The 15,325-nt window shown below is 35.9% G+C and overlaps 1 protein-coding gene and 1 long non-coding RNA gene across 3 annotated transcripts in view; one reads left to right on the top strand and one right to left on the bottom strand.

Annotated features, from left to right (window-relative positions):
- The window catches only part of LOC118901912, a 90,124-nt gene extending 77,870 nt beyond the window's left edge, over positions 1-12,254 (top strand). Inside the window, exons 3-4 of one of the 2 annotated variants that reach the window (XR_005021489.1) lie at positions 2,517-4,392; positions 12,219-12,254. This is a non-coding gene — a long non-coding RNA (uncharacterized LOC118901912). Of the gene's footprint in view, positions 1-2,516; positions 4,743-12,218 lie in introns of those variants that run through there. The other variant, XR_005021490.1, reaches the window with a different exon arrangement.
- The window catches only part of PTPRQ (protein tyrosine phosphatase receptor type Q), a 269,344-nt gene that overhangs the window by 50,859 nt on the left and 203,160 nt on the right, over positions 1-15,325 (bottom strand). Inside the window, exons 45-49 of the mRNA XM_036865712.1 lie at positions 13,534-13,778; positions 10,814-10,880; positions 7,681-7,839; positions 6,888-7,110; positions 4,768-4,841 (exon numbers count right to left, since the gene is read on the bottom strand). Coding sequence (XP_036721607.1) covers positions 4,768-4,841; positions 6,888-7,110; positions 7,681-7,839; positions 10,814-10,880; positions 13,534-13,778 — 768 coding nt within the window. The remainder of the gene's footprint in view (positions 1-4,767; positions 4,842-6,887; positions 7,111-7,680; positions 7,840-10,813; positions 10,881-13,533; positions 13,779-15,325) is intronic.

Genomic DNA, 15,325 nt, shown 5'->3' with positions numbered 1-15,325 from the left:
GAAGTCTGTGGGAACAGAAAAATCAGAAATAGTAATGAAATCAAAAGCTACTTGGGCACTTAGTGATTTCCAGGCAACGTAGTACAGTGGTTATAAGCACAGCACTGCCTGAAGTCAGGTTGCCTGGGTCTAAAAGCTAGTGCTGCCACTTCCTAGCTCTGTAACCTTGGGCAAGATGCTTAAAGACCCAGCTTCAGATTTCTTACCAGTAAATTGGGGATACCTATAAACAGGAAATTGTGTTAGAGGGTTGTAGTGAAAAATACATGAGGTTATATAGAGAAAAACTCATAAAGGGCTTGTCACATAAATAATGTTTCATATCTTTATTAATAACATTTCATAGTCATTAATCTGTCCATTCATCTGATTTAATCTCCCAGTTAGCTTATGAAGTAGGTATTATTATTCTCATTTTGGAAATAAGATTGCAGAAGTTAATTTGTTAAGTAACTAACCCAAGGTCACATAAATTCCGTATATGCCAGAACTGCCTGAAATATGCTTGTCTGACTACAGAGTTTACGAGGTTCACCATCACATTGCCACTGCCTCATTAACATCATAAAACCTTCCCCTGTTCCTCTGGTGTCCTGGGGGCAAGTGATCCTTTTGCTGCAAAAAATATATAGTGACTCCCTATCTCTGTTCCCAAGTGAGCATATTGGAACTTTTCATTGTTAGCACAGTAATTAAACGAGAAGTATTATGACAAAAGAAAACAATCACAGAGCGCCTTTGCCATGAGGTTTAAGGTTTCAAATTGTTCAGCTTTAATGAAGCCCTGTGAGGTGCAGAAAGCAGTGTCTGGTTTTCAAATCACAGGAATCCTCTATAATTAAACCTTGCAATCAAAACATTGCCTGCAAGCAGTTTCCATAAACTGATGTGCCTAAGGAGGATTCTTAAAAAAGAATTTAAGAAGGATTCTTGTGAATTTTCTTAATAAAAATCCTAATGCTCAATCCTGAGTGAAAACAAAATCAAGTAAGTTGTAAGTATTTCTTTAGGATCAAAATGATGGCACATGTCATTTCCCATTATTCCTACAGGCCATAATGACTTCCCAACGTGCAAACCTCTTCCATGTTATCAATCCTGATTCAGCAAAGCCCTGTCTGGCCCCTTCTCACTTGTACTGCTGTTAGCCTTTTTCCCTAAACTTAAGCCTTTTAGTTCATCAGTGATTCTTTGCCCCTAATTTTAACATCCAAATAATATCTCTGACGGGCACAACCACTATCAAAATGGTCTGTCTTGTAAGTGCATGTCCTATACTAACCTAGAAACACAGCCTTGCAAAGGCACTTAAATCCTGAAGATTGTATTGATAGGCGACTCAACTTGAAGCTCATTGCCTGTGGTGTGCAAAATACCAGTACATCCAGTGGTGGTTTGATGACCTAGATGGGACCTAGACTTCTTTCGCTGAAGTGTGAAGTGCACACCTAAGTGTTGGGCAGGCCTGTTAGAAATGCTGGGAGCCGCTAGCCTGTTGCAAATGCTATCCTATATCCCAATGCATGACATGTTTGAGAGAAAAAAAGGACTCAAACATCCTTTCTACGCTTAGGGTGACACCAGGGATATTATACCAATGCATTTTACTATTTGCTTGCCCCCATTCTCATAGCCGTGAAACCATTCTTGCCATTGACCGCTGCCCACTGTAGAAACAGTCAACTTTATTTCCTTTTTGGGTCCTTCTACTATATCCTCCTCGGCAATGTTCTTTTTCCAAAAACTCTATGACTCCATGGCCTTTTATTAATGTCAATTATAGACCAGCACCTTTTCTGGAGGGTGTTCTTTGGTTCCTGACTCAAGAGTGAATCTGATATACACAGAACCACAGTATCCAATAGCCAGGTAAAAAATTAATATGAGGCCAGAAATTGATGGTGTTACATCCATTAACCAGCAAAATGACTGGGCTACTTTGCTGGACATCAAGGAATTCTGCTCCAGTGATACACAACGTATTCCAGATCTGAACATTTCATTTCACCACAACTGAGGGTTGCACTCCTTTTAATTTCCTCCACTCCTGCCTGGCACTGTTTTACTAGCTACAAATAACTATCTAGATAGCAGAATTTTATGTGGTCAATCGGAGTAAGCATTAGAGAGCAAACTCCTATTATAAAGCTGCTATCTATCAGAAGAGAGCCCATGGAAGGCCACCCTAAGGAGGAGCCTGAAAGGCTATCCTGGTGTCACTGGTCTCCAAATAGCATATGAACCCTGAAAAATTGATCGTAGATACGTGGGACTCTTCCTTGTCACTACCCCTTACCAACCCAGTGGCATTTCACAGACTGTGCCCAGCCTGTGTTTCCCTCCTATTCTGACCTTGACAGGATCTGGTGCTCTGCCGTTCATTATACATCTTACATCCCCTTATACTCCTGCTGTTACCAGGGCACACAAACATTAGCACCTGGATGACTTGGGTGGTGGTGATGATTCCAAAAGGGGAATCAGAGAACTGATGGTGTATTTCTTCTATCTTCTAGAATTACCTATTGTATTCCACTGCCTTGGCTGAGAGACAAAGGAAGAAAGAGAAGACCGTCGCTGAGGGACATCTTGAGACTACCTGTGGCCAAAGTGATGGATGAGGCCCATCCTTGGCCAAAGGGAAGCCACTTAGCAGAATCTGGGAATCACGTCCCTGTACACCATGGTTCCTGATGCTTGGTTTCCCTCTTCTTTCATTCCTATTAACCTAGATGTCTCATCTTTACCTTTCAGATAATTGGCTGAATATGTTGTCCTCGTATCGATAATCTATATAAAACCAGCAAGCTATGAGATGAACAGCACACAGCAAACAACACAGCAAAGTGATCTCTTTTTAGCACCGTGCCCTCAAAATGTCATCTCTGTAAGACATATGAGCTAATCCACTTGTACTATGTTTCTTATCTTCCATCGGTAAATATACCGGGTCACCATTTAGCTGTGATAATACATAGTTTCTGAATGCTATAACCTAAAGGAAGTTAAGTTGATGCCATCAAAACATTTACTGTGGTGGTGTCAGGGTGTGATAAACTCACCTATCAAATGCAGAAACGCTTGACACAATTTCAAAACCACAAGTCTAGTCAACTGATTTAAAAATGATTGATTACGTAAAATTAATCAAACCAGTGATTTTATGGAATTTAAGCAGACAGCACAGCTAACGAAATTTATAGGTTATTCCCCTATAAACATTAATGTAGCAAACCGTGTGCCCCTTCGTTTCTTCAAGATCCAAAGTTTCCTTAACTAAGTGGAGGCTGCAGAAACTGGCTTTTTATACAATTAATGTTCCACAACCAGATGAGACTTTCTAACTGAAAAGGTTGGAACATTTTCTATCTTCTTCCAGCCATAACTATCACTGAAATCTATTGCATTCATGATATACTGTGGATCAGAACAACATACAAAGTTCCACACTCTCAGAGCCTGATACAGAGGAAATAGAAAGCTGTGATTTACTCAGAGAAGTCCTAGGGAAACAATTTCTCCTAAGGAAATATATTTTTAAAATCTTCCATTATAACTCATCCAAAAAGAAGCTATTGAGCACTGAACACTTTATAACTCTAAAATATTAATATCTTTACCTATATTATTTTACATAAATCTTTCAAGGCAGATAATATCACCATTTTCCAAACAAGGAGACTGAGGTTTATAGAAATTAAATTATTTTCTCAAGTGGTAGAGCCAAGATTTGAATCCAGGTCTAAATCCTGCATTTGTATTGTAATGGTTGTAAAATTTGTGCCGGCAGAGCCACGTAATTACTTAATCTGGGCCGTGGTTTCCTCATCTGTGAAGTGGAACTAACACTGGCACCTAACAGAGTTTCTGAACCTCAGCACGACTGACTGTGGGTTAGATAACGCTTTGCTGGAGGGGCTGTCCTATGCCCTGAAGGACAGGTAGCAGCATCCCTGGGCTCTCCGCTCGCTAGATGCCACTAGCTCAGCCCGCACAATTGTGACAACCCAACCGAAAATGGCTCCAGACATTGCCTAATGTCCCCTGGAGAGTAAAATCACTGGTTGAGAACCACCGACCTAAATTAAAGGATAGCTGTGAAGAGCCCATCAGTGAATACATACAAAGAGTCTCAGAGTATGTCTGGCCCAGAATATTTAATGTTAGATAGGTTGGTGGTGAAGGAGAAGGAGGAGGGGAGGAGGGGGAAGAGAAGAAGTAGTAGCCATAGTAGGGAGAGCAGGAGGGGGAGAGGAAGGCGGAGAAAAGGAAGAAGAAGAAATATACTTGCATCTGACTGAATTGTATTGACGTTTTATTCAGGCCTGACTGGGTGGATATAATTGAAAAACTCAGAGTTGATCAGAAAGAAAATAAAATTTAAAAAGACAGGTAAGCTTCTATCTTTTAGGATTATTTCAGGAAAATTTCCATAATCCTTTTTCTTTTTTTATGAAGTAAAAATGTTTTACATATAAGGTTACATATTAAACAGCCAAATAAGTATTTGCTTAGTGTAATGTTCCTACACATCAGCCTAGACCAAATACCATACTGAAGTCTATATCCAGATTTGAATAGATGGAACATCCATCACTTAAAAGAGTATTATAAATACTATTTTTTCCTTAGTCAGGATAATTAACCTTGAAATGATTTTATCCTTGAGAACATTCGTCATGGATTAATACATTTACTAATGAATGTTACAGCTGTGATTAGCGTGTTGAGATTATAAATGAAATTAAACTACAAAATATGTCTTACCTAAAGTCTTAACAGGATCAGAGTAATCAGAGTCAGTAAATTGTCCCATGACATTTGTGGCTCTAAATTTAAATCTATGAAATAAAAAACAACAACAATTTACATACCATATGACTTTTTTTTTTCTATGAATAATTTAACAAATGGCTGTGAAAAAGACATTTTTGTTAAAGAGAAAATTAACTTACAAAGTGTAAACTTGGAAATCAATCACCATCAGGACAAATAAATAATATCTTTACATGAAATTATCTTGTACATGGACCTCGTGAACTTCATGAGAGAGTGACCAAGAATTTGACCAGACTTATGTAATAGTCAACACGTTAATCAGATGAAGTAGATCACCTCCTTCATAGATTTATTTGGATGAAACCACTGAATGTCTGCACAAGCACACTTTATAAATATAAAGCGTAATAACTGTTATACCTCAGCCACCTTTGAAAATGCCAATAAGCCAGATTTAGAATAGTCATATAAAACTTATCCTGTTCAAATATAAACAAATGAGGAACAATGCTTCTTAATTCCGAGTGTGCACAGCTGTATTTTCACTTTCTGTGCTTTCATGCCATATGAAATACAAAATGGATGCAGAAGAAAATCAATCTTAAAAAAATCACTGGATGATTCTGTCACCACAGAGACTACCGAAATTTACCTTATTTTAAAACTATGGGACTTCCCTGGTGGCACAGTGGTTAAGAATCCGCCTGCCAATGTAGGGGACATGGGTTCAAGCCCCAGTCCAGGAAGATCCCGCAGGCCTTGGACCAACTAAGCCCGTGCACCACAACTACTGAGCCTGTGCTCTAGAGCTCACGAGCCACAACTACAGAGGCTGCATGCCACAACTACTGAAGTCCGTGCTCCTAGAGTCCATGCTCCGCAACAAGAGAAGCCACCATGGTGAGAAGCCCGCGCACCGCAACGAAGAGTAGCCCCCGCTCGCCACAACTAGAGAAAGCCTGCGGGCAGCAACAAAGACCCAACGCAGCCAAAAATAAATAAATTTATTTAAAAAAAGAAATCCATACTCTTTAAAAAAACAAAACTATGAACCTACAAGAATTTTAAAATATAAAACCAATCTACATTAATAAATTGCACTTCATAATTTAATTCCTATTCTTCTCAAATTCTTGCGATTTTATGGATTATATGAAATGTTTTGGAAAAAATTATGTAAAATCAACAATTCTTGGATAAATGTTAAACTTTGTGGTATATCATTTCTGTAACTGTTATTGTATGATGATTAATTTCAGGCCATAACTTAGTAACCCAAGTAATTGTACTTAATAACAGATAATAGAGCATTCTTTTTTCAAATGCCTAACTTCTCTAACTTTTCTAATGTTAACTTGTCCTAGGATGTTTATGAAGAATTTAACAGTGATTTAGCAGGCAAAAATGAAACTAGCTGTATTTTTCAAATTTAGTAGTAAAAATTATATTTTGAAAATTAAATAATTTAAATAATTAAAAAGTTATAGTCATGACACAAAAATAACAGTCAATTTAGTAGGAGAAAAATAACCAATTTAGCAAAGCATTTAATAAAGCTAAAATATCAGCATTGGTTTTTATATTAGATTATTATAATCTACACAATACCAAATATTAAAGTGAATTGTAAAGATTTCAATTCCTCATTCAGTTGTTTGATAGTATGAAAAGCTGAAAATGATTGCTATCACTGAGGTAAACTGAAGCCACAATTAACTGAAAGACTAGAATCGTGTTTCTAAAAACCTGACATTAGCATGCATGGCAGAGAAGTGAGTGAAAAACACAAAATAGTACACATTAGTCACATTGCCCTTTACAGAAAGAATTAAATTCTACCTGTGTTCTCCAATTTGCACATTTTTCATATTGCCCTTAGTCACTTAACACAACAAACCATAATTACTTTTAAGCTTGCCTACTTTCCCTACAACTGTATGTTTACGGGATGTAAGGACAATGCCTTGTTGATCTTTATCATGCATTAGGTCACAATACATTACGGATGCCCAGCACTTACTGGAAAGATGGCTGCAGGGGTAGATGGATGACGAAAGTTGTCAGCTAGCTTGCTAACATGATGCATAGTAAGCATAAATTATACTTACAAGTATTGCTTTTTTGGTTTCAGAGGTCCATTGCAGATTTTGTCTTCATTGCCAGGAATCATACATGCATTATCAGCACCTATGATGTAAATTTCTTCATTGCCACTAAACTTTGTCTTTTCCTCTGTACATGGGGGATTAGGAAAGCCTTCGTTTGTAAAATATGGCCTTGGTTTATTAAAATATGCATCATACCACTTTGTTACATTTCCATCATGCTGAGCTATTTTCAGAAAAAAGAATAATGATTACAAGTAATATCCAAATGTATTTTCACATTTATAAAGGGTGTTCTATAATTGCATGAGGAAAATCTGGATGCAACATCTGTCACTCTATGAACCACCAGGGATGATTCAGCTGATCTACCTGGATAATTAGGGAACCCTATCCATTCCCATCACACATGAATCCATAGGCATTGTGGAGAATGACTTCTCGGAGAAAAAACATTCCTCAGTCAAGGGTAACTAACTCTCTCTTTCACACCTCCAAAGAAGCTGTCAAGACTCCATCCTGCCAAAATCAAAACAATCCTACCAGCATATGGAATAAATAAATCACATATTTTAACCGTGCCTTTTTAAATTTTGGTAAAATATTTTAGGCATATATTAATGATCAGTAAAATTAATGATAATAAATTAATAATAATATTGACAATCTATTAAACTCAAGAGATGTGTAATAATCAGGAGTCAACCTTATATTACTAATTTTGAGTTGAAATGTCTTTAGCATTCAGCAGTTCACACACTGCTATTTGACAAGATAAGCTGGCATGTGATGATACCTCCTGCTTCTGCTACAAGCACCTGCACATTTTTGATTGGTCCATGGTCATCATTATAGTAACATATTGGCATTCTGATTGTAATTGTTGTTGAAGTCACAAGAAGTTTTCCCGTGGCATCATAAATAGGGGTTGGTTTGGTTTTTGGTCGTGCTGGAGCTATAAACAAAGAAGAAATATCACTACCAATTCATTTTTTGTTTCTGCAGAGAAAATCATTTTGAATTCTCCTTTCATGCAGTAATTTACAGATAAAGTGAGGACAAATATAAATAACAAATGAAACAGATTTTTGTTTGGATACAGCAGATATTTAGCAATTATTACCTCCTAATGGTATAATTATATATTTGAGACTTGCCTAAGATAATGGGACCCAGGTGTGATTTTTAGACATCTGACTCCTCTTTATATATTAAAGAAATTCTAATTTTCACAAATGCATTAAATCATACTAGTATTTTCATGTTTTTTTTTTTCTTTTACTTCCTTTAGCTGGTTTACCAGTTTCTATTCTAGTCATACCAGGAGCCCTGCCCTCTAACCCTGCAGTTATCCATACCAAACATCTAGATGGTATCCTCACATATTTTTCTCTATGTTCACATAATCATATAAAAATACATAAAGTCATACATAATGGATTTTTCTCACTGATATGTTTTAATGGTGCTATATTAAGTATTATAATTACCCCACATATTGTTTTTCTCACTTAAATAAGACTTGTGTAAATCTTTTCAAGTCACCAAGTTCTGGCTAACTCATTCTTCTTAATGACTATGTTGTATATCATGGTGCAACTGCATCATATTTATTCAGTCATTCATCTAGTGATGGGAATTCACTTTTCCTTCAGGTTTTGAACATTTGCTTCACTACTCAGCCTTATACATTTAGCCTTATTTACTGATCCTTTTATTTCTATGGAATATATTCCCAAGGGCAGAATTTCTGGAACAAAAGAAACATGTACTTTTAACTTTAACAGATACTGCCAGAATAATTTTCTAAAAGTGCCATGATAATTCACATTTTACCGTCAATGCATGCAAGTATCTCCAAAATCAATATTTGTAGAAGCTCCTCTTGTTTCATTTCATCTTATAGCTACATACACTAGCTGAGCATCAGTAAGTTGCTTAATCAAACTTCAATTCTCATATTTATAAAATCTTTTTAAAAAGCCTCTCGACAATGCCATAAAATTGGCAGTATCATTTCCATTTTATGCATGAGGAAAATGGCCTTATGCTACATAGTGGTAAGAGGGAACTATCAAGACTGGAACCAAGTCTTTTTGACTTGATCCCTTAGCTCACTCCTCTGAGACATAAACGGATGTATAGAAGTTTATTGGGGAAAATATCTATGAGAATAAAGGGGCAGGGGCAAGAGCAGGTGGCAAGGTCACAGATCACAGGCCTGACACGTGTGAATGGGGAGAAGGAAGGAAGAGAGGATTCAGCAGGGAGGGCCTCAGGTTTCAGGAAGTTCTGAGAAACTTTGAGAGAGGCCACTGGGGGGTCCCCAAGACAAGGTTTCCAGTTAGAGGAATCCGGCATGGGACAGTACTATCCAACTCGGTAGTATCTGTCAAATGCAAATTTAATGACACAACTATTAATCCAGTGTCACTCCATGTCATTAATAAAATCATGCATATTACTGGAGAAAAATTCATTTCTCTAGGACCGAACCACTGCCCCTAGTACTCATATATCTTCTCTAGATAACTGGTTGTGAGTCTATCCACCCTATGTAAGGCATGGAAAGTCAGAACTAGTCATCTCTACCTGAGGATGACCAAAGTATCTGAAATGGGAAGTTTTACTAAATAAATATAATGCATCTATTGTTACCTGTATACTGAATATATGAATATGTCTGCCACTAAATAACAAAGAGAAATTAGGATGGTATGAGGTAAGCTCTTCTTTATGAAGTCATTTTCTAAAGTAGCTGATATTTTTCAGACTTTAGGAGTTTGTACATTCCAAGTACATATTTATCAACTAAAAGCAAATAACACAAATAGTATTATAGTTATATAAACTACCCATTGATAAAAAAGTAAAATTTATCAGCTTTATCTTATAGTGATTATTTCTTATTCTTAACAATGCTTGTTTCCAGGCACTGTCCCATGGATTTTTCAAAGATTACCTCTTTTAATCCTCACAGCAACTTATGAGGTAGGAACTAGTATTATCTCCATTATACAGGCTTATAGGTGTTAAGAAACTTGTCCAAAGTCAAACAGGTATCGAGTGGCCAATCCAGAATTCAACCACAGCAACTTGACTCTAGACTCAGCCTAAAAGCTGGCACTTTTTAATCACTGTGCTGTGCTATGCTTACCAAAGACTGAGAAAAGCTACTTTTTGTTTCAGAGAGAGGAGCATCAGGTGGAATTCTACCAAAGGTCAATACACTTTTTTTTTTTTAATCTCTCTGCAGGTTTTACACAGGATGTTAGAGAAGTGGCAAAACTGTGTGCATATTTTCAGTCTTGAGAAGGCACCTTGAATGACTGAATGCCCCTGAAGTCCTCTTAATAATCTTTTATGGCTTTTGTGGAATTTGGTGGGGGAGGCAGTCTCCAAATTTTCATATATTTTCTATGAAAAAAAATCCCTGTCAATAATGAATTGATAGATCTACTTTTATAGTCAGAATCATAAAGTTATTATATGGTAGTTCAGCAAGCACTATTTGATTAACTGAAAAGAATCTGACTTTCAAAATAAATAAAGATCAGTCAAGGAATCTAATTAGAACTAGTCAAAGTCTAGTCATGGGTAATTTAAAGGAGCTTTCTTTTCAATAAAATTTTAAAAACATAAAATACAATTATAAACTTTGTCTCAGAAAAGTTTAAATTTAGCAGAAAAGAAATACAAGATAAATAGCAGTGGGCATTCTCTGTAATTAACATGGTAATTTGAATTATGATTTAGACATTTTAATTATAGCCTGATAAGCATACATTACTTATTACTTAATATATGCTTATTATATGCATATGCATCGTTTAAAAGCTTAACTACATCCTTAACTCTAATACAGAATACAAATTATAATTACTCTTTGATTAAGACAATAGTATTTCATGGGAAGGCAGCTCATGTACCTTTAATATCCATGGTTATTCTCATTTGAACCTTTGGCCCTGCACCAGCACTATTGATCGCATAAACCTAAAACAAAGAAACACCTTGTTATTATTTTCAAATTATTGCATATGTGTATGTATAACTGATTATGGTTATATGTCATTTTAAAATGATTGCACTTTTGAAAACAATTCATATAGTCTGTTAATTATATTTTCTTGAACTCAAATTAATATATGCAGGAAGAACGTTAGCAATAAAATAGTTCTTACAACTGATATTATGGTACTAAGCCCTGAGAACAAAGGCTGAGTGACCTAAACAGCCCTATCATACAGACCAAGAATGATGTGGCTTCAATTTGAACCTTTAGGAGGAAAGAGCAGAAAAGTCACTATGTCTACACTCTCTCTTCATCTACTCTAACATCTGTACCTTCTCTCTGTAGCTAGGTTAACTCCAGCTTTCTTTAAATCCATATTCAAGACGCTCTTTTTTTTCCTTCTCTGAGATGAAACACTATTCCTCAGCCTCCCAGTTTTCCTGTATTAAATCATCCCTCTGAAAGTTGGCCTTTATGCCCTGCTTCACCCCTGCCCCAAAGTATCTGACGCTATACCCTGCATAATGCAGCATATACACATAAAGCATTTCTGTTTGTATCTACAGCGGGTGATTTACACAAATGTGAATCCTTTCAATTAACTTTGTGCTTAGGAAGCTGCAGACACAGGCTCTTCTTTTATTCACTTTATCTTGCTGTGTAAAAGACTGTGTTCTTGGCCAATTTCATTGTATTCAATAAACACAATTCAGAATATATCTTTATTGGAATTAATAAATTTGTTTCATACATTAGTGACCCACCCTCCACCCCCTGGATAGTTTCAGTAGTATTTTGATTGAATTAAAATACTAATATACGTGATGTGGTAGGTATACTAAATAAACCAAGCCCATAAAATGTAGCTTAAAAATATCTAAAGGAAATATTTATTGGTGCATGTAATTTTAAAAAGGAAGTATTCAAAATACAAAGTGATGTTATGAAGTGCTTAATTATTTTTATTTCTTTACAATCTAACCTTTAAGTGAGATAATAAAGTTGGGCAGTGTTTCTCAACTTGCAGTGAGCAAAGAAGTCACTTGCAAACCCTGTTAAATGAAGATCTGTAGGTTTTGATTCAGTAGGTTGGGACAGGTGTGAAAGTTACACATATCTAATAAACTCTCAGGTGTTGAGGACACTATGTTGTACTTGCAAACAATCAGATTTGTTTTTCTTTAAATTATGAATCGGTTGTACTTTATTTCCTGTTTTTTCTTTTATTTGCAAGAGCCAAAACTCTTGTAACACTTGCTACCTACCATAACTATTAATATCCTACACAGAAATTACTATTCTTATTACTTATTTTTCAGATAAGGAAACTGAGGCACAGATTTGAGGAAATTGCCCAGAAAGAAACTAGCAGAGCCAGAATTTGAACCTAGGTCAGTTCATTCCCTTAACCACCACCTTCTCTCTAATAGATCTTCTACTACGGGGGTTCATTTAATGGTACGTGCAGCAAGAATCCTAGCAAGTCAGATTATATAATGAGATATAAAGTTTGCGAGGGAAACAACACAGATTATTAATGACAGTTTTCTGATATAAAGAGTTGACAGGAAGATTAGTTATGGAGCTACTTGAATGTATAGGGTGAATTCTATGTTGCTTAAAACATGATTTTCTGGGCTTCCCTGGTGGCGCAGTGGTTGAGAATCTGCCTGCCAATGCAGGGGACATGGGTTCGAGCCCTGGTCCGGGAAGATCCCACATGCTGCGAAGCAACTAAGCCCGTGCGCCACAACTACCGAGCCTGCGCATCTGGAGCCTGTGCTCCGCAACAAGAGAGGCCGCGATAGTGAGAGGCCCGCGCACCGCGACGAAGAGTGGCCCCCGCTTGCCACAACTAGAGAAAGCCCTCGCACAGAAACGAAGACCCAACACAGCTGTAAATTAAAAAAAAAAAAAAAAAAAAGATGATTTTCTGAACTATATGACTGTTTGAAAATTCCAAGACATGCAAAAATAGTGAAAGGATGAAACAAATTGTGTATGTGTCTGTGTGTATGTATATGAACTCACATACATATTTACTTTACCAAATGGATAATTTAGAATTAAGATGTAAAATGATATTAGCTTTTAGTAATAGTTGTGTGAAATACATGTGAATTTCAATCACATAGTTATTTCTGACTTTTGCCTTTGAAATTTGTTTTTCCATTTTCCACCTATAATCACACAGAAACAGTTTTTCTTTAGGCAGAATCATCTCATTATATATTTCTGCTCTTTAACTTTTATTTATCGATTTTATTTATTTATTTATTTATTTAGGATGCGTTGGGTCTTCATTGCTGCTCACAGGCTTTCTCTAGTTTCGGCGAGCAGGGGTCACTGCTCTTTAACTTTTAACGTGGATTTTCTTCCTGCTTTATTTCTGGATTTCCACTATAATTGTGCAAGCTTTTTTGTTGTTTACATATTTTCACAGGACTTGCTGTATTAAAATAGGAAATCAGCAATTTTGTTTCTCCAAATTTATTTTCAGTTGGCATGTCTTAAGCGATCCCACGAAAAGATAGGAAAAATGTGTTATGTACATAAGCTGCAGTATTTTTGAATGCTGAGTTTGTAAATCAACTTTGTAAGACAGGTGAATAATTAAAAGCTATGTATTCTTACACTGATGTTGTATGTACGTCCGCCTTTTAGTCCTTCTAACATTGCAATGACAGATGTGTCCGTTTTCTGGATAATACTGAGGTTGCGAATCTGGACAGCAGTGGGATCATCTTCTCGGTAAACCAAAGCTTGATACACTTGGATATTTCCATTAGGTTGAGAAGGGGGAAGAAATGTTAACTGAAATTTTGTAACTTCATCTGGTATCTTCTGAAATGTCATGTTGTTCGGTGGGTCCTTAGGGACTGAAATGAAATATTTAGCAATTACAATTTAAAAAATATTTGTGTTCATTTTGATGTCCATATAAAACTGATTTGCTTCAAGTTTCTGTTTATAAAGAGTATTACACAGATCATTTAAGCCATTTAATTTTGAAAACAAGCAAAATGGCTGATGCATTATAGAATCATTGACATCTATAAATCACAGAAACCATAACAGTGATCCAACTTATTTGCTTATTTATTTAGCCTTTTATAATATATGTATTTTTATACAGAATGCATTTCTATGATACTCGGAACTTAAAAATAATGTAGACTCACAGGAAGTTGCAAAAATCATTCATACTGTCCCCTGTAACCTTCCCTCAGCTTTCCCCAGTGGTGATATCTTATATAACTGTTGTTTAATATCAAACCTGGAAACAGACACTGGTACAATAATGTTGACTATAGACGTTATTCAGTTTTCACCATTTTTCATGCTTTCCTGTATCTGCATGTAGTTCTATGCAATTTAATGCCATGTGTAGATTCCTGTAACCATCACCAGAAACGAGATACAAAACTATTCCATCACCATAAAGAAACGTCCTCTTGCTTTCCCCTTAGACTTGCACTCCATGCCTCCTCACAACACTAATCAATCTCCATCTCCATAGTTTTGTCATTTGCAAAAGACAATAGCACAGTGACCTTGAGGTCCATCAGGGTTGTTGTATATATCAGTAGTTCATTCTATTTTTATTGCTGAGTAGTGTTCCATTTTATGGATGTAAGAGTTTAATTTATAAAAACATTTGGGTATTTCCAGTTATTTTGTTGTTGTCATTACTAATAAGTCTTCTATTAACATTCATATACAGATATTTGCATGGACATTAAGTTTTCAATTCTCTATGATAATTGTCCAAGAGTGTAATTGGTGGATCATGTAGTAAGTGCATTTAAAAAAAAATTTTTTTTAACATCTTTATTGGAGTATAATTGCTTTACAATGATGTGTTAGTTTCTGCTTTATAACAAAGTGAATCAGCTATACATATACATATATCCCCATATATCCTCCCTCTTATGTCTCCCTCCCACCCTCCCTATCCCTCCCCTCTAGGTGGTCACAAAGCACTGAGCTGATCTTGATCTCCCTGTGCTATGCGGCTGCTTCCCACTAGCTATCTATTTTACATTTGGTAGTATATAAAAGATCACCAAATTATTTTTCCATTGTAGCTATACCCTTTTACATTCCCACTAGCAATGTATGAGAGATCTAGTATTTCTGCATCTTTTCCAACATTTGGTATTATCACTATTTTATTAAAAATTATTATTTCATCTGTTCTAGTAGATGTATAGTGATATATCACTGTGGTTTCAATTTGCATTTCCCCAATAGCTAATGGTGTTGAAAACCTATGTTATCATGAGTTTATTTGCTAGTCATATTTCCTCTCTGGTAAAATGTCTGTTCACGTTGTCAATTTTCTAATTGGATTCTTTTTAAGTGTTGAATTTTAAGATTTCTTTATGTTCTAGATATTCCAGTTTATTTTTGATAAATAAAAGTT

This window comes from Balaenoptera musculus, chromosome 10, assembly GCF_009873245.2.
Source record: "Balaenoptera musculus isolate JJ_BM4_2016_0621 chromosome 10, mBalMus1.pri.v3, whole genome shotgun sequence".
NCBI lineage: Eukaryota > Metazoa > Chordata > Mammalia > Artiodactyla > Balaenopteridae > Balaenoptera > Balaenoptera musculus.
This window is presented reverse-complemented; position numbering and strand designations above follow the sequence as displayed.